The following is an 18322-nucleotide window of genomic DNA, read 5'->3' on the forward strand; positions in this document are numbered from 1 at the left end:
TACTTTCTTTACCCTTCTTTTTCTGGAGGTAATTTGATTTAGTGTGCTTTAAATGAAGGATTCAAAGTAATTTATAATCTATTCCTAGGCAATTTTACTTAAAGCACAGTGATAAAAGCTGTGTCATTTGTTAAAAAGGTTTTACTAATGAAAGCAACAGCTGTTGTCACCCACGTCTCTGGATTATCTCCTCTTAATGAGTTGATTCCAGGTGTCTTGCATTCTGGAGTAGTTTAAATAATGTAAGTAACCGTACTCTGCACACTGTGAAAATTTAAGCAGCTGACTATTTGTATAATCATCCTGTTTTTGTGGCAGTTGACCCATGATCTAGGTCCCACCTAAGATGCATTTTTTCATGTGATAACATTTCACATGCAGAGTAAAAGCTGCAGCACATTTCACTGTTTGCTATTTAGTTCTGAACCAGCTCTGCAGCTCTTTTATTGCAGCAGGAAGTTTATTGCCCCAGAAGCTTCAATGGAAAGCCACATAACTGAGCTTCAGTAGGGCAAAAATTGGAAAGCCATGCCTTTTAGCACCACCATCACCAGCTTTTGTACAGACAGCCCTGAAGCAGAGAAACTGCCACAGTTTTTAGACTTTAATGAGACTGTGTGTCAGCAAATGTATAGGAGACACTTTGTTCAGAGAGCTCTGCAAAACAAGGAATTAATGCAGCCTCAGGGGGGTAAGGGCTGAAGAATTGGTTTAGGAAAAACATGTCAATTCAAACACAAATCCCATTTCCAGGCAAGGTTGCTCCATGTTGAAGACCATGTCTGTTAGGTTTTATGTGTGTCTTGATAATGAAAGCATTACTTGAGTACAGTTATTCCTAATTCAATTTCCAGGATATACATACCAAGATCACAATTTTTACTTTTTTGAACCTTAAGTGCCACTAAATGCACACAATAATCTCTCCCAAATCTGTGCCTCCAACAGTCCTTCCTACATTGAGGTGAATTAAGTTTGCAAAGCTCATTCATGAAGGTTCAGATAGTCTTCTCTCCAGAACCCTTAACAAATCTTGAGAGCCAATCTCCCACTACATCATTGTATTTCTGTCCTAAACCTCAGGCACGACACACCACCAGGTCTGTCTGCATGTGCAGCACTAACATTGTTCTTCAGTTTCAGTCAAGCTCAGCTCTCACAAACTCCTTCCAGTTCTGGGTTGAGGGATTTTATCTATTTTCTCTATTCCCAACTACCTGTATTACTCATTGCCTCTGTATAAACTCTGAATGCCCAAATCTAGAATAACCGTCTTTTCTGGTGCAGTGAGTTTTCCCCACAAAACTTTGCATGCTTGAGTGCCACAAGACACAGATGACAAAGTTTACTTGGGTACAGAGACAAACAGCTGTAGGAATAATATGTTCTGATTGCTTTTCCAGGGTCTCTCCACTCCACTCTGAAGTAGGACTGGTCGGGAAGCTGAGACCAAATAATAATCTCAAACCTGCTGGTGTCACAGTGGATTACAAAATTAAAGTGTATTAAACAACCAGACACCCAAAAGCAGCTTGAAGCACCAAAATTACCACTTGTTGAGCATAGCTTACAGAGAACATTTATTTATGCGGTTCTCGGGCACAAAATGGGACTATTTCTTCACTATTTTTCTACTTTAATTGCCTGATTTGTTACTCTTGAGTTCCTGGAGCTCTGCACTTCAATGTACAACAAAGTAAGAGTACCAGTATGTTATCACAATTCAGTAAATTACTTGCAAGTGAAATAAATGTTCCAAACTCGCATTTTAACCAACTGATTTTACACCATTGTACACAGAGCCAACTAGATTCACTTAAAAGAGGAAGAGCTAATCATTGCACCAACTACCTTATCATTGCAATTATAGCAAAGATCAGCTTGTTTATCAAGATGACAAAAAAGGTGATAATGGCTTTTTCCAGTGTGATATATTTATGTGTGGCTGGGAAGAACAATATTTTTTTTTTTTTTAAATGGAAAGAAATATTTTTCATTAAAATAGACAATTTTCTACATCTTTAGAAATGGGCACTGAATTGGCAAGGTCAAAAAGCACTGGATAAATAAATATTCCTGATGTCTTTAGCAATTAAGCACCGCAATTACTGCAGAAAGTGTAGCAGTGTTTCATAACAAATTAGAGCTCTTGCTGCTTTCTTTTAAGTGGTCTTTTAAACACTGCAATGGCTGTGCAATTGAATTGAAAAATACAGGGAGAAGGGCTTGCACAGGTTTTTGTTTGTTTGTTTGTATCTTGATTTGCCTAATCTGAATTGCTTGGTGGCTACATTTGCTTTTTTTAATGAGGTTTCTGTCATTAAAAACCAAGTTCAAATTGCACTGATATTTTAATGCACTAGGTGGCATAATGATATTCATATTAGAGAAATTAAATGATTCACCAGCATCCAGATACTTAGTTGGAGAAAAAAAGCCACCCTTTCTGCAAGATAAGAAGTCCTATGATAACTTTTGTAATTACAGGATTGCTAATACTTTTACCTCTTTTTTGTGTTCTTTGGAAGAGTGCTTCAAATTTTGAAAGAAAAATCTATTCATATTTAAAGAAGATGCTTTAAGAACTGAAATGCCATGAAGGTAGGGATTTCAGTTAAGAATCCTTTAAACACTACTCCAATGCCGATTGTGATCAAGTTTACCCTAACCAATTTTACTCGTGGCCAACATTAAAGCAGATCAAAGAAACATGAGTTTGAGAGTGTTCAATTTTTCTGGGATTCGTGTTCCATCAGCTTTGATATGGGCCACATTAAACACATGTTGGCGCTGCCAGGAATTGGACCGGGTGACTTAAATCAATCTTTTTCATTTCCAACTCTATTAACTCTGCCATTATAGTGGACATAATGAAAGATCCTTTTAGACTGATTCTGGTGTCAATCTGAACCAGCATTATGTCAAAAAAAATTTAAGTCATCTTCATTTACTGTAAACTCAGAGACTTGCTTTTGCTGCAGGTGTTCGGTCACAGTTTGCTTGAATTCGGGGCAGTAAATTACAAGACATGTCAATGTAAAGAGGCAGTGAAATCATTTATCATTAACTTGAAGAGGCCATAATTCAGCTGGGGAAGATGACTGTTTTATGAAATACAAAGGATGAGATCATGATTTAGTGACCAGAAGTGTTCGTTTTCCAAAACACAGCAGAAGGTAGTGAGTTTGAGAAAGGAAAGGAGCCTAAAGAAGTTGCTATAATTTTATCTGGATAATTTTTTGGTGTCGGCCATCACAGTTAAAAGTGGCTTTTATGAAATCTGCTGCTGATTAGTAGACGCATTTTTTGATTGACTAATGACCATATCTGTCCCACTTCTTTCTGTGCACTACAACTCTCACAAGCTGCAGCACTGGCACAAGCAGAAGCCCTATCAGAGCATCAGGAAAGAATTTAAAGAGGTATTAAGCCTTCTGTCTTTTAAGGATGATTTGAAACAGTGGAGTTTCTGAACAAACATTCAGAGAGTCCAGAAATTATAATTTCTCTAGTTTGTTCTCTTTTTTTGATGTAGTTAGTAACATGTTTACCTGCTTCATAAAACTATCCTACTTAGAAAGCTTATTTGTGCAAGGATAATAGCATAATGCTATTGCTGGGACTAATTTTGTAAAGACTGAAGATGTGTTCAGCACTGAAAAGGTGAGCATTATATGGAACACAGTATCAAACACCACCAAATTATCAATTTCTGGAAGAGATTAAAGACAGAGCTTCTCTATTTATGACACAGTCAGTAAAGAATCCTGAAGTGCCTACCTTTTCCAGCTGGTGCATCCCTTCCTCTACACAGCAAATTGATGCCAGTGTTCTCAGGGTCTGGGGATAAAGGCACCTGAAACAATCCTGGCGACAGATCTTAAAGAGAGAAACAACACCTCCTTCCTGTAGGGGAAAAATGGAAATCAGGAAAGCAGCACTGGAGGTTCCCCTAGTACTTAACCAAGATTGGGCTGACGGGTGGATTCCTTTAGCAGTTTATCCAAAATAGCTATAGCAACAACACCAACAAAGAGGGTGTTAAGCTCACACAGAGAACTCAAGTGGACTAATGCTTGTACACTAAGTGATGGAAAAGTAATACAACCTCAGTAGGAGGTGTGCTTAAGTGATTGACTTCTACCAATTACAAGCTCCATTTAAATTAAACCTGACATTCCTGCAAAAGTTACAAAGAATCATCAATAGGTGGCAATTAGAGTGACATTTAAGTGATCCTTCAGCCATATTCTATTAGTATAAAATAGATTTTTATTGTCATATATTTCCCATTCCTCTAATTTCTGAGCTCCACATTATATTTACTTACTGCTAAAATTATGAACCAGAAGGTCATATGGTTGAAGAGCTACTGAAAATAAGGTGGAACTAGGAGTCAAATGTTAAACAGACACAATCCATATCTTCATCCTCTAATAAACAAAATTTTCATCGCTAAAAGCTTTTCTTTAAATACAACAATAGTGACAAAGACTTGTGTACATACTAGGGTAGCTATCCTTAATTAATTTCCAACACAGCTTGCAAACATACCTTTTAGCAAATTTCACATAACAAATAGAAATATAGTTAAATGCCAACAATTGCTGCACTTCGTGTGGTGGGGTTTTTTTAAATTATTTTTCATTTCAAAATGTTGTGCTATCAGGTAAACTACATATGACTTTTATGATGCAAAAGCAGACGTGGTGAAGAGGAAAGCATTTAAATTATTGACGATGGATGAAAGTTCTCAGACTAAAGTATTCGGATTAGAGCAGTAAATCAAAAATAGTTGAAATCATGGACTGTGTTAAAAGTGCACCCTTTTTTTAAGCTTGTTTCAGTAGATTCTGTTTAAAAATATATTTAGATTCACATAAGTCATCTATTTTTTCCTCAGCCATTTTTTCCCCAAGCATTATTTGAAAGCTCAACAGGTTATACTCACTTAAAACCTCTGGGCTACAATTCAGACTTTACTCATTTCCAGAATTCTATATTTCTGTACTAGGTCTGCTTGAATACAGTAGAGAATAATAGAGGAAGCAAAACCCTCTGTTCAGTCTAACAAAAAATTCACACCAAGTCATATAGAATTAGACAAAGTTAACTATTCAACACATTTTCCAGATAGAAGTTTTATATCATGTCTTTGCACAAGCATATGGAATTTCTGTGACATCAGTGAAAACAATGGGCCTGCTGAAGTTTGTTAGGAGTAAAACTTATTTCTGGAATTGCGAGTGTTCATGTTTCTGTTATTTTTTATCTGGTACCTCAATATATAGTCTAATGCAGAAAGATATTTCTGAACCTTTAAAGGAAAAAAGAGGCAGTACACGAATAAAAAAGTTTCAGTCATATTTTTCCTTCCTCAAAAGGATACCGATATTTCACCCAAGCAGTAATTAAAGTGTCTATCAAAAATACAGGGAAAAAGGTGTTGCATTATCATTCTCAAGCCAAAGGTAACAGGTTTTTGGTTTTTTTTTTTTTAAATTTCATTATCAATTTGAATTTTCCCACAGTTCAAAGGAATCAGGGATGATCTAATCCTCTGCTTTAGCCATAATAAGCAGAAGTTTGTGGACAAATCTAGTAATGCTCAAGTGATGCTGGCACATTTGCTTCAAGCCTTCTCTTTGCCAAATGGGTGCCCTGATTTTGCCTCTGATGGACAGGAAGTGATTTATCACCGCATTTGTCAGGAGGAGATCTGTACTCTTTATTTTGTGCCTCATGTGCCATTACTAAGCTGTAAAATATTGACCACGAGTAATGAACCGAGAGATCTGTAAGTGAAATATTGGACGGGTGGAAAATGCTGAGCCTCATTCCTTGGCTTGTCAAAAACCAGTCCCCTCACTGGGATCGGAGCAGTTCTCAGACTTTATTCACCTTTTTCAAGATTCATCCCCTGTATCTTTTGCAGTGATGCCAAACCATTCCATCTGACAGGGATATACACAAATTGGTCAAGAGGGTAAACATTCAGAGGAAGAGAAGGACACTTGCTTCACTACTTGATGACCTATGTCTCTCCTATATTGGATTAACAGGAATTCAATTTTGTGGGATGCTGTTCAGAAGGGCTAGGTGTAGGTCACGAAATCATCTGAAACATAATCAACAAAACTATGTGAATTGAGTGAAAAAAGAGGGGAAGCAAAAGGCATCTAATGCTAAGGTGGAATATTTTGCAGTTTCAGACTGAAATGACACAAAGCACAGTAAATTCCCATCAAGGCTTTGACAGCTTTTATAATTCTTTTGATAGATGATCTCCAAGAAGATCTTCATCATAAATACTTGTTAGAAAAGGAATTGGCATATCAAGAAGGTAAGGCAAGATGCATTAGAAGCTTCTCAGACTAAGTGATCTGCTGCACAGGAGTAAGGAATTCCAATAGTCAAGTATTCTCCAAAGGGGGTTCTATGAAAGTATGAATACCTTCATTTTGGCTTCTTTCTCTTTTACAAGCTTATTACCACAGCACTCTGTTCAGTACAGTTGGTATTGGACTCTATCATCAGTATAGTGGATTTTTTTAAAAATACTATTTTCTTTATCACTCTATGACCTATTTACTGGAACTAAGAAACAGATTTCTACCAGTTCTTCTGATCGTTACAAATCCAAATCTATTTATAGCCCTTTCGCCCCAAGGAATGCTAATTTTCTTATCTTGTCCGTGCTACTACTCATTTTTGTTAGAGACCTTAGGTTTTATGTCTCTGACAGCTAGTGAGAACTACTACTGCCTGCCAGGGTGAGTCAGCAACATGATTTTTTCACAGCAGATTACAAAGTTACATGCTAAAAAAGAAAGTGTCAAAGAATGCCTGTAGGTGGAATAAAATTACAGGTGATGCTTCAGCATTTCATAGACTTTCTTAGTTTCTGTAAAATATTAGCAGGTGATGGGGGAGAAGGAGAGAGAAGACTAAAACCCTCAACAAAATGTGAAATAGACCAGCTCCTGTAATTCTGCAGCTTTGCAACACTATCGTGGTTTTTTTTTGTTTGCACATTCTAGATATTGGTGTGCTTTAGAGCTGTAATTTATAGCTTGGAACAGGAATAAAACTAAGAGCACTGTTCCACAAGATCACACTTTGTCATGGAGAGTAAGACTTCAAGGTTACAGGAACAAATTTGTTAAGGTTTGCTTTCACGGTAAACAAATATTCAACCTCTCTGGCTAGTTTTAAGAATACTATGACAGCTCTCAAGGGTACTACAGATTCTGTAAAAGATTTTGAGATCTTTGCATGACTTCAATCCTTTTTCACCCTCATAATGACTGAGAACAATTACAGATTTTACAGATTATTTTTTAGTTTATTTTTTTTCAAATCACCCTGAATTTTTCTGTCATAGCTAACTAAAACCAGTGCCCCTCTCTTCCTTTCTGCTTCAGAGATTGTGATGCCTGTCACAAATGAGACTTGAATTACAGCACAAACAGTATTTGTGTGTTACTTGGTCAAAAACTGTAAATGCCAAAAAGTCTGCAAACCATAAATAAAAGCATACTTTATTCGTATTGGGAGCTTTTGGAAAGGTGCAAGTTAACCTCCAAATCAAGCAAAGCTCAGTGCTATTAAGTTTCCTTGTCTGAACAGAGCTCTTTACCCATTTGACCAATTTGAAATTCTGGTCTGTTGCAGTTCCTCTGCCCCCTTGGTCACTGATGCAGGTAACTGAGGCAATACAGAGGGTGAAGGATAATGGTCAGTCTGGACAAATGCATTTCCCAGTGCACAGGGCAGACAGAGGCACGGGACAGGTTATGCAATCACTGCTGTAATTTGGCAGCCAAACACCACTTAGGGTTCTTTGCATAAGGGGATGCATTTCCTCAGTTGTAAACCTGTGACACACGCCCAGGTTTTAGAAATATATTGGTTTAGTGATTTATGAAAGGTCAGACTTCACTTCTGCTAAATTAAACTGTTATGGAAGTCGTAAAATGATAAAAAGCCCAAGACCAATTTTCTTTAATTTGTTAGTTCTGCATTTTCTCAATACTCAACATTTTAGCATTGTTTTTGGGTACCACTGAGTGGAGCTCAAATACCAATTTAGAAAAAAACGGACTCTCTCAGGTTGTTGCCAGAATCCACTATAGGTTTCTGAGTCTGCCTCATTCTCAGGCTTCAGATCAGAGGAGTACGTTTTGTGGTGTAAATTTCCGTCTAAAGGCACATCAGAAGTAATGAAATGCTGCTGTCTAACCCTGTCTCTGGGTAGGACAAGGAACTGGCACAGCACTCCACAAGCAGAAGCTGGGGGAGGGAGGTTTTCCTCTTTCTGCATGCCCTGTGGTTGTGCTTATCCCATCCTCATCAAGACACCATGTCCCACCTTTCGCACTTTTTCAAGATTCAAGTGTCCTCAAAGGTGCAAACTCTGCAGGGATTTCCAGTATCACAGATCTTGGCAGAATGACTCATTTATACCAAAAGTTAGCACCAACTACTCAGTAAATGAGAACACACATTGACAGAAGTAACTGCAATGATGGTCTTTTGATAAAGGATAATTATGGGTGTGAAGTATTTCTACATTTGCATCTTTAATAATATCTCTAACCCCCCTGTACACACAGCTGAAGAGGTCTTGCTATTTCTCTGCAGAGTCTGCCACAGCCATGGCCAACTGTAAAGTTTTTCTCCGTTTACATGACTGGTATTTAAAAAGTATTATCAGGTGAGACACTAAAAAAGTTCCCAAAATGATGAAGGGAGTGATAATACCTCAGCTGGCACAAAGACAGCAACTGAAGCAATGCTGAGAAGCCTGTTGGAGCTAACCATCCTACTGAAGCTGCTTGCACAGGTACTGGGCTTTATTAAATTAAAGACTGAGGGGATGTGGTCCTCTTTAGAAAAAAAACCTCTAATACAATAGTTGCAGTGGTAAATTATGTAGAGTAAGAGTTGCAAAAGCACCACAAGAAGAGGAAAAAAGTAGTTTCTCAGAGTAAATTTTGTTGCTCTTCAGTAAAATTACTTTCTTGTATGGCTAGTTTGCACTGGATTACTCCATACATCCCTTACCTTGGCTATGATGCGGCAGAGGTGAGCACCTTCCTGGGCAAGGCTGAATAAACTGCTGATGGCCGACTCCATGACGTACAGACTGCCCGAGAGCTCTATCTGCCTCAGCAGGTTCTGGGGGATGCAGGATAAAAAACTTGGAGTCAGACTGATAACACACATTTCTCACTGCATTTGAGTAGATGTAACCAAAGATAGTGATATTCAAAAATAAATATTAACAGAGTGAGACAACAGGTACATGTGTGAGAATATTCAGTACGGTCTTCAGCTATTTAGTAAATTGTTATGGCTTTTGGTCTGGGATTGAACCAGAATTTTCAGAAGGCAACTAATTTAGTTAGTGTAGAAGCTGAATCACATGGTCATACAAGATTTCCACCTTATTGATAAGGAATATTGCTACACCCCTTCTTACACTACTTTCTAAGGCTCTGGGTTCACCACTACTCTTAGTCAAAACATCACTGACAAATAGAGATTCTTATAAAGAAACATAGTTTGTTTCTCCAATGTATGAAATAGATTAAATAGTTTTATCTTTGTAAATAATTATCTTGCTTTTGCATTTGTGCCGCTGCAGCTTTAGAGAAGCACAGCTGTGAGAAGACCATAAAGTCTATTTAATTTTGTTTCTGAAAAAAGGCATAGACTCATTAGAAGAATTAATTATATTTGCTAGGAGGAGGAAGGTAAGCATTTTTGTATTTAATCCAACTTTGGAAAAGCGCAAGGAAGTATCCCACATTTTACACTGTTATTTATAAAAAATTCAATTACCTTCCCTCTAAGAGGCTCTGTTCTTCCACCTTTAGCATTAGAAGAATATTCCATAAAAACCATAGCTTGAGTTCACATTTTGATATGAACCTATCCTGAATAAAGTCCTGATACACTGATTTGAGAAAAAGCTCTTGATACAATTTAAGATGAAACCTCTCACACAGACACTTAGTCTGCTTCAGAGCAGCAAAATACCCCCAGACAGTGTGTTTTTATGGCAGAAGTGGGCACATAGCCTGACTGAATGGCTCAGAAAACTCTTCATAAAATTGTTTTTATTAATGACTTCTAATCCAAGTCCTTCAGCCACACAAATACACACAAGATAATATGAAGTCAATAATTCCATTCCCTTAAAAAAAATGGAGTAGGATTTCAGGTGTATCAGTAGGTGCCAAGATGCCCAAAGGCAGAAATATCAGCAGTGAAGAACTGCTCTTCAGACTGAAAAGAATAAGCATCTTAACAACGGCAACCTACTCACTGAATTTGAAATATGCAAAATTATTTACACACTTCAACTCATACATTTCATGTAGCTCTCATAGATCCCACCTGAAGAGCATTAGCAAGTAGCTTGTTAGTTTGACTGTAATTCTAAAAATGTATTTGGGATATTCTCACCTCCTGGTAATAATCATTTAAAACCAGAAGGGATATTTCTGAAACAACCACAAATTTTTTTGCCATCTTAACAGATTAGGGTATGTTAAACTTTAACCAATACCATGCATTAATTTTGTTTTGGCACTGTAATAAATGCTATTTAACTATTTGTGTTCATTAAACCTCTCCTCTTTTTCTGCAGGGACAACAAAATAATTCAGCATGACATCAGTCTAAAACATGGACACATTAACTGAGCAGAATTACTTTTGAGGTTTTTATATGTGAGGAAGATTAGAGTATGGATTTCTACTGAGAAAGAAAGAAAACAGTGTAAGTCAAGATAGGTTGGCTAGACTCGCTACTGTTTCAATAATGATCGAATGGAAAAACAATTAACTTATTTGAAGCCTCAGAGAAACTACTCAGTGTATTTCACAGAATCAGAATCACAGAATGGGTAAGGCCGGAAGGGACAACCAGAAGTCATCATTTAGATGCCTTGCAAGAAAGAGACATCAGGAAAAATAAGTAACATGATCAGCCACAAGTTCATTTTGTTCAGAATTTCAGGTTATTGCAGAATTTGAGAATAAGAATACCTAAATCTCATTGCAACATGTGTGAGTTACTGATCATAAGTTTGTTGAAAATTGAGAGCTGTAATTCTAATCCTTCTCTTAATCACAGAATTATAGAATGGCTTGTGTTGGAAGGGGCCTCTAAAGACATCCTGTTGCCATGTCCCTGCCATTAGCAGGGACAACTTCCACTAGATCAGGTTGCTCAGAAGCCCCATCCAACCCAACCTTGGATCCTTAATGGATGGTTATCCTCAAGATTCAACAATTTTGGAAGACCTTTTTGGTTTGGTTTTTTTGTTTGTTTGTTTTTGGGGTTTTTTTTTACTACAAACAAACCTGTGTTTCATGTGTCAAAACCAGCTCTATCAACTGGCCAAAGTACCGGGCAACAGTAGTGAGTGTTTCATTAACACAAGATTTCATGGACTTCAGTATCTCTTCATCTTCAGTCTGTAAGCACCTGAAAAGAAAGAGAAAGAATAGGGATGAAGGAAGAAAGGATGCAACAGAGCTGATTGTCAGAGGTGAGGCCCGTGTTAATCACGGGGTATAATGGGAATTGAGCTGTTCACAAGGACATTGTCTTTGTGCCATTGGCATCATTCCAGATTTTAATCAAAGCTTTGCCTACACAGGTAAGTACACCATGAAAGGATAACAGTGGACACTATTGAATAATTTTGGTATCACAATTTACCTCACAGACTGCAGGCCAAATTTTGCCACAGATGCTGTGTGTTTATACAGTTGTAACACTGCTCTTTTCCAATCACTCTTGGATGCCTGCATTTCAACTGCAGCTGTCCATATCCACCCCTCATGATCAATGAAAGGCTTTCAGTAATTTTCATGTCTTTACCTTCTTTGTCATAGTTTAATGGTAGCAGGATAAGGATGAAGAAAGAAATGTGTGTCCAGATGAGTTAAACAGCATAATCAAAAATAAAATTTGGCCCTCTATAGGGAAAGATACATAAAGCATCTTTACAGAGTTGGTATAGTTGTCCTGCAACCAGTGATGTTTGGCTATAATTGAAGAAATGAGATAAAGATGGAAAACTTTATACAATTCAAATAAAATAACTAATACATCCTCACAGAAAGGCATTCATTTGAGTTTTCAAAACATATTCCACCCAGGCAGGCCACTGTAATGGAACATATAGTTTGGGTGATCAGCCTCTCTAGCTGCACACAGGTCACCTTTTCAGCTTTACCTGTCTGTCAGCCACATATATCAATTTTTTGTCAAAAAGACAAGGGAGAGGGCTGATTTGGGGCAGGTACTTTGAGATTGGAGCTCATTATTTAAGCACCATGTCTCCTAGTAGAATATAAAACTAAAGTCTGAGCTGTGCAGGTTTGGCAAAAAGCAATAGTGCACCAAAAAAATGTTATTTCCTGATAATCAGATGGTGTCTTTTTCCCTGATGATATCCCCAAAACAGAATTACTTGCACAGTGTTTAAATTAATTTAAAAAGGGTGATTGAACTGTGCTGGGGGAAATGGGTAACTTATGTTAGAAAGTGTAACTATCATGAGAAGAATTACAGAGATTTTTATTTTCCAGTCACAGCATTCCAGAGTGAAGGGAGATGAGTAAACCTACAACTACAGTTTAAAGGGATGTGTATTTACTGTGGTTTGATTTACAATACGTGGATCTCTTCATACAGGAACACGTAATACGACAGTCTCACAACCCAAGTTTTCACACCACCTGAAATCTTGACTCCACAGAACTAAAAGGGAACTTTGTCACTGATATCAGTAGAGCCAGATTTTCTCTCTTGATGCCTAAAAGTCCTAAAAAATATACTTGCATGCAGCTTTGCATCTTTGTCAGGCTCTTTGTGCAGCAGCAGATCCCATCTTTCATTAGGATGAAGTTTACGTAAAAGCAACTCACTTCACCCACAAGAAATTAACATTAGGAACACTGCAGAGTTCCAGGGGCCTAGCTCAAACAGTTGAGGGTGCTCATGGATTTGTGCTTCTCATTAGAAGTTCTACAACATAATAAAACAGCAAAATTAATATTGCAACTGCAAAATTTAAGTTACCTTTCTGTGAATGCTGTAAATTCTGAACACTTGTCTACTAAAAGTTTTTCAAGCTGCAGAGAGAGAAAGAGAAAGTGGTTTTAAAGTTATGTCCCTACACACAGTTGCCTCACAAAAATAAGTAATGCTTGTTTGGTAATTGAAAACCCTCCCAAAAGATAATATTTCATAACACCCTTCAGCTACTTTTCTGTATAAAACAGGTAGAGATAAAAATGAGGTCAATAAAAAAGTAGCACTTTCTACATTGTAAATGCAAAGGAACTCACAGGTTGGTTGTCAAAATACTTTAGTCCTGTAGTCGTCAAAAGCAAAATGGTTTTTTATATGCAATTTGACAACACTATTAATATTCAGAATCAAGCCCACGATAAAATAGGATCCAAAGTAAGTCAAGAATCTTTCCATTGCTGGAACAGGATAGGAAAGCCTTAAACAAGGGACCAGTATCAGTACGTAAGGATTTCTTACAGATTGTTTAAAGCAAGTTTTAATAATTACAATAAAATAAAAATTCCAAAAGCAGGAGAAACATGCCATCAAGGCATCTTCTCACCTGGTGCATTTCTTCTGAAGAACTCCTGGTGAAGGTGTTGTACTCGTTTATCATGGAACGCACGTGGCAGTTGACCCTCACTGTCATGCTGTGGACCCTCTGCCATCTGTTCTTGTCCAGCTTCTGAGCAATCCTGGTCAATTCTGTGCTTATGATCCAAGCCCTCTTTAGCAGAAGCTGCAAGTTATCACAGGTGCTGTACTGTGAGGAAAGGATGAGTTCATTTGGTTCATCCTTCTCAATGCTGATGGGCTTGGACTGGAGAATGCACATACATTCACAGTCTGTCATCAACTTCAGGTCCTCCATCCATCGCTGAACAGAGTCCACCTGGATTAAGTGCATGCTGGAAGGCAGAGAAGGAGAGGGAAGAATGAGGTAAAGCAAAAAAACCCTTAGAATAACCACCAGCAACACCATAGAGCTGCACCCACTACGAGGTTGCAATTGATTGACCGAAGGAAATAATTGAACAAATAATTTGCTTGTAGTAACACAGTGAAATGTTTAGCTCTTTATTCTAAAAACAGGTTCTAGATTTCTAATCACTTTTACACCACACACCTGGCTATAAATTATATCTAAAAAATCAGTGGATATTAGAGAAGTAAACAGAAGTTTAAACTTCGTTTTTTTGGGAAAAATGTTTCTTGTACATTCAGAGTTTAATGTGGAGTAGGAGCAAAGCTATGAATGTGTTTTCACGCAAAACAAAGACAGTGAACAATACTGCCAGCAATGTCTATTTGTTCCATGTCATAATCCCTGAAACTAGAGCTGGATTCTTCTTCCAAACCAGACCTTTACCTTCCCCCTCATTTCTCATTGCTCTCTGTACAATTTGCACACTGATTTCCAAAGCATATTTTTTACACTACAAAAAACATGATGTGAATGAGCAAGGCTGACAAGCTCCTTGACAAGTGTACCCTGACACAAGGGCAATGTGCCTACATTTCGTGCCCTTGCACACTCCAGCCAGTAAAATGTGGTACCTGAGGCAGAAGTTGCACTGATTCTGAGCTCATTTTTTGAGGGATCACAAATTTCAAAGTCTTGAGATGAAGATGCCTAAATTTTTTTTCTTATAAGGTGCCCAGGTCCTAACAAAAACACCTTAATCCTCACCCTAACCATGCTAAAAGTTTCCAAAGAATTGAAGATGCAAGGTAAAGAAGAAATTAGATCAAGTGAAGGCAAGACTGGATTTAACTATTTTAAAAAATGGATTTAGCTATTTTTTTCAAAATTCCACTGGTATCCTAGAGCTAGTCTGACAGTGTAGTGGATTGTTGCCTACTCCCTGGATACATGAGCATGAGCAGATTTTTATGATGCTATACCAGAACAGACAAAAAGAAAGTTTGTATCATAGTCCTCGTTCCTTTAATTCAGATACTGATTTATTGCAACTCAGCAACACACCAGTCATGTTCCATGCTGTTATATAAAGCCTTACTGCTAGAACAAAATCTGCAATCACATTAGCTAAGCTAAGGAGGACCAGGTGGAAGCCTTTTTCAATTCTTGTGCTTCCATTTATACAGTGAGCACCAGCTGAACTTGAGAAATCTCCTGCCAGACCACTCCAGTAATATTCCATAAATAAACAAAATGTATTTACATATACAGGAAAAGGAGGCTCACCTCAAGCATCATTTCATGTAAATTGACAGCAAACAAGATACAAGAGATCAGTTTCATTGATCCAATCTCCCTTTTCACAATATATGATGAAACTACTTTTAATTCCAAACTTTACAGGCTACTGTTATTTAAGGTCTTTATTTCACTCAGTTTTGAATATTGTGTAATTGCATTTCATGATCGATTGAGGCCCACTTTCTTCTTGCTATGTGTAGTCTCCTTATTGCCTTTTTGGATCTGAAGCAAAGTTTCCTAATAAACAAAAACAACAACTTTAGAAGTTTGAGACCATGATTTATGACGATGTGCATAGTTTGCATGCAGAACAGGATAAACTCATTTGACACAGAGTAATATATCTTTCGTTTCCAAAGTGCACTGTGACAATTGATTAAATCTCTGTTTAGTAAGTAGAAATAAACTTCTACATTATAAATTCACATAGATAACAAAACTAGAATAGAAAGTTAGTGAGGAAAAAAAACCAACAAAAAATTCTTATTTCCTCTAGTCCCAAAAGTCATTCTTCACTCTAAACAGAAAAAAAAATAATGAGTTGTTAAAAAAAAAAAAAGCACAGATGTTAAAGAAAATCTCCTTGTTTGCTTCTGTTCCTACTAATTGCCAGAAGTACAACTGCAGAATGTAGGATATTCTTTTACTGAAACTTATTATTCCTTAACTAACAACAAGAGCCAAAAATAATACCATTCATCTCTTTCCAGAGGACCACAGAAAACTCCCCCTGCTTACTGTGTCAGCTTTTCTGACACATTGTCCTTTAAATTAGACATACATCATTATCGAGTGATAATGATGAAATACATTTGTGAAATACATAAATGATTCACCTTCATCCAAATCTCACTGTATTTAGAGAAAATCTTTGTAAGCATTCTGCAGATTAATTTGTAGACTCATATTAAAATAAGGAAAGCAAAAGAATGTGATCATCCCTAATTAGTTATTAGGAGTCATATTCCAGATAGCATTTACTGAACTCAAAATCAAGTTGGAAATTTCCATTTTGTCTTCCCATTACTGAAAAAAAAAAAAAAAAAAATCTACGCCTACAAAATAAAAAGAACCATAATGGTTCAGACAAAAAAACAAACAAACTCTGTTTAGCCCATTATCCTGGTCCCAACATGCCCATTAGGAGATGCATAAGGAAAGATTATAAGAAACGTGGCAAGAGCTGAACAATCCCTCCTTCCCATCTTCTGGCAATTAGTGGTTTAGGAACTTCCTCAGCCAGAAGTCGTGTCTGAGCAGGATGTTTTTACAATTCATGAAACAAAAGTAGCCATTAATCCCTTTTTGAACTCAGTTAAACTCTTGGCCTTTGCAACATCTAGTGGCAGTGTCTCACATTGTTTATTTTTTGTATGAAAAAGTGTTTCTTATTGTTTGTTTTAAACTTGCTGCTTGGAGATATGAACACAAACACTTTAGTTGCTATATTCTGAGATGCTGTAAATGAGATGACAGTTCTGTATTTGCCCTCTTCATGCAATTCATTATTTTATTTGCTCTACCCCATCTTCTCTAAGTTATTTTATTTCTATGGTGTAGAAACTCAGTCTATCTAGTCCGTCCCCTTATGGACATTATTCCAACCCTCTGGTCATTCACTTACTCTCCCCACCTTTTCAAAAAGCTTTTTCGAGTTTCCCTGTGTCCCAAGATGTGATGGGAGAAACAGGACACAGTATACAAGACTCAGGTAAATTTTTATATTTGAAACACATTTTCTACACAGTCCCTACTTGGCAACAATTCTTAAATTGTTTTTTACTAAAGTGTTTTCCAGAGGGCTGTTTCATTTTTACCTTTCTGAAAATATACTTATCTTGATTTTGGAATCTTTTCCATGAGTGATAATACATAATGTAGAGTTCACTATACCTGTGATGAAAGAAATTGTGCTCCCTTTCCCTCCTCACATGCACTAATTTATGTTCATTAACATATAAATTCTTCTAGAATTTTACAGTCTTGTATGTTCCTGCTTTTATAACTATTTTTCAGGTCATTAAATACATTAAACAAGATTTGTTCAAGCATAAGAGACCTTACTGGTGTGATTTTCCACAGTTCTCTCTAATTTAGCAAAAGTATCTGGTTAACTGGCTGAGACCCTGATGTTTATAGAATCAGAGAATCATTTAGGTTGGAAAAGACTTCTAACACCATCAGTTCCAGCTATTAACCCAGCACTGCCAGGTCCATCACTTAACCATATCCTTAAGTGTCACTTCTACACAGCTTCTAAATACCTCCAGGGATGGGGATTCAAACACTTCCCTGGAGAGTCCATTCCAGTGCTTGACAACATTTTCAGTGAAGAAATGATCCATAATTTTGAATCTAAACCTCCCCGGGGCAATTTGGGACTATTTCCTCTTCTCCTATCACTGGTTACTTGGGAGAATAGGTCAACTCTCACCTTGCTCCACTCTTCTTTCAGGAGGTAATAAAAAGAGATATGTTCCTCCTCAGCCTCCTTTTCTCCAGGCTAAACACCCCCAGATCCCTCAGCCACTCCTCACAGGACTTGTGCTCCAGACCCTTCCCCAGCTTCGTTTCCCTTCTCTGGGCTCACTCCAGCCCCTCAAGGTCTTTCTTGCAGGGAGGGACCCAGAACTGGACACAGCACTCGAGGTGTGGCCTCACCAGTGCCTAGTACAGGGGGACAGTCACTACCCTGGTCCTGCCTGACACAACGTTCATCCAAGCCATGAGCAGCCAGCTTCTCCAGTGGAATGCTGTGGGAAATGTGTCAAGGTGTTTACTGAAGTCCAGGCAGACAGAAAACATCTACAGCCTTTCCCTGATCCACTAAGTGGGTCACCTTGTCAGGGGAGATCAGATTGGTCAAGCAGGACCTGCCTTTCCTGAACCCACATGTCTGATCCCCTGGTTGTCCAGGATATGCTGCATGATGGCACCCAGGATGACCTGCTCCATGACCTTCGCTAGCACTGAGGTCAGGCTGACAGGCCTGGAGCTCCC

The 18322-nt window shown here is 37.7% G+C and overlaps 1 protein-coding gene across 2 annotated transcripts in view; it reads right to left on the minus strand.

Moving 5' to 3' along the window:
• The window catches only part of INSC (INSC spindle orientation adaptor protein), a 131328-nt gene that overhangs the window by 45609 nt on the left and 67397 nt on the right, over positions 1-18322 (minus strand). For both annotated transcript variants that reach the window (XM_019282226.3, XM_039553374.1), the window contains 5 exons: positions 13661-14006; positions 13105-13157; positions 11376-11499; positions 9067-9180; positions 3781-3906 (listed from right to left, as the gene is read on the minus strand). In XM_019282226.3, the coding sequence (XP_019137771.1) occupies positions 3781-3906; positions 9067-9180; positions 11376-11499; positions 13105-13157; positions 13661-14006 (763 nt within the window). The remainder of the gene's footprint in view (positions 1-3780; positions 3907-9066; positions 9181-11375; positions 11500-13104; positions 13158-13660; positions 14007-18322) is intronic.

The sequence above is a fragment of the Corvus cornix genome, chromosome 5, assembly GCF_000738735.6.
Source record: "Corvus cornix cornix isolate S_Up_H32 chromosome 5, ASM73873v5, whole genome shotgun sequence".
Taxonomy (NCBI): Eukaryota; Metazoa; Chordata; class Aves; order Passeriformes; family Corvidae; genus Corvus; species Corvus cornix.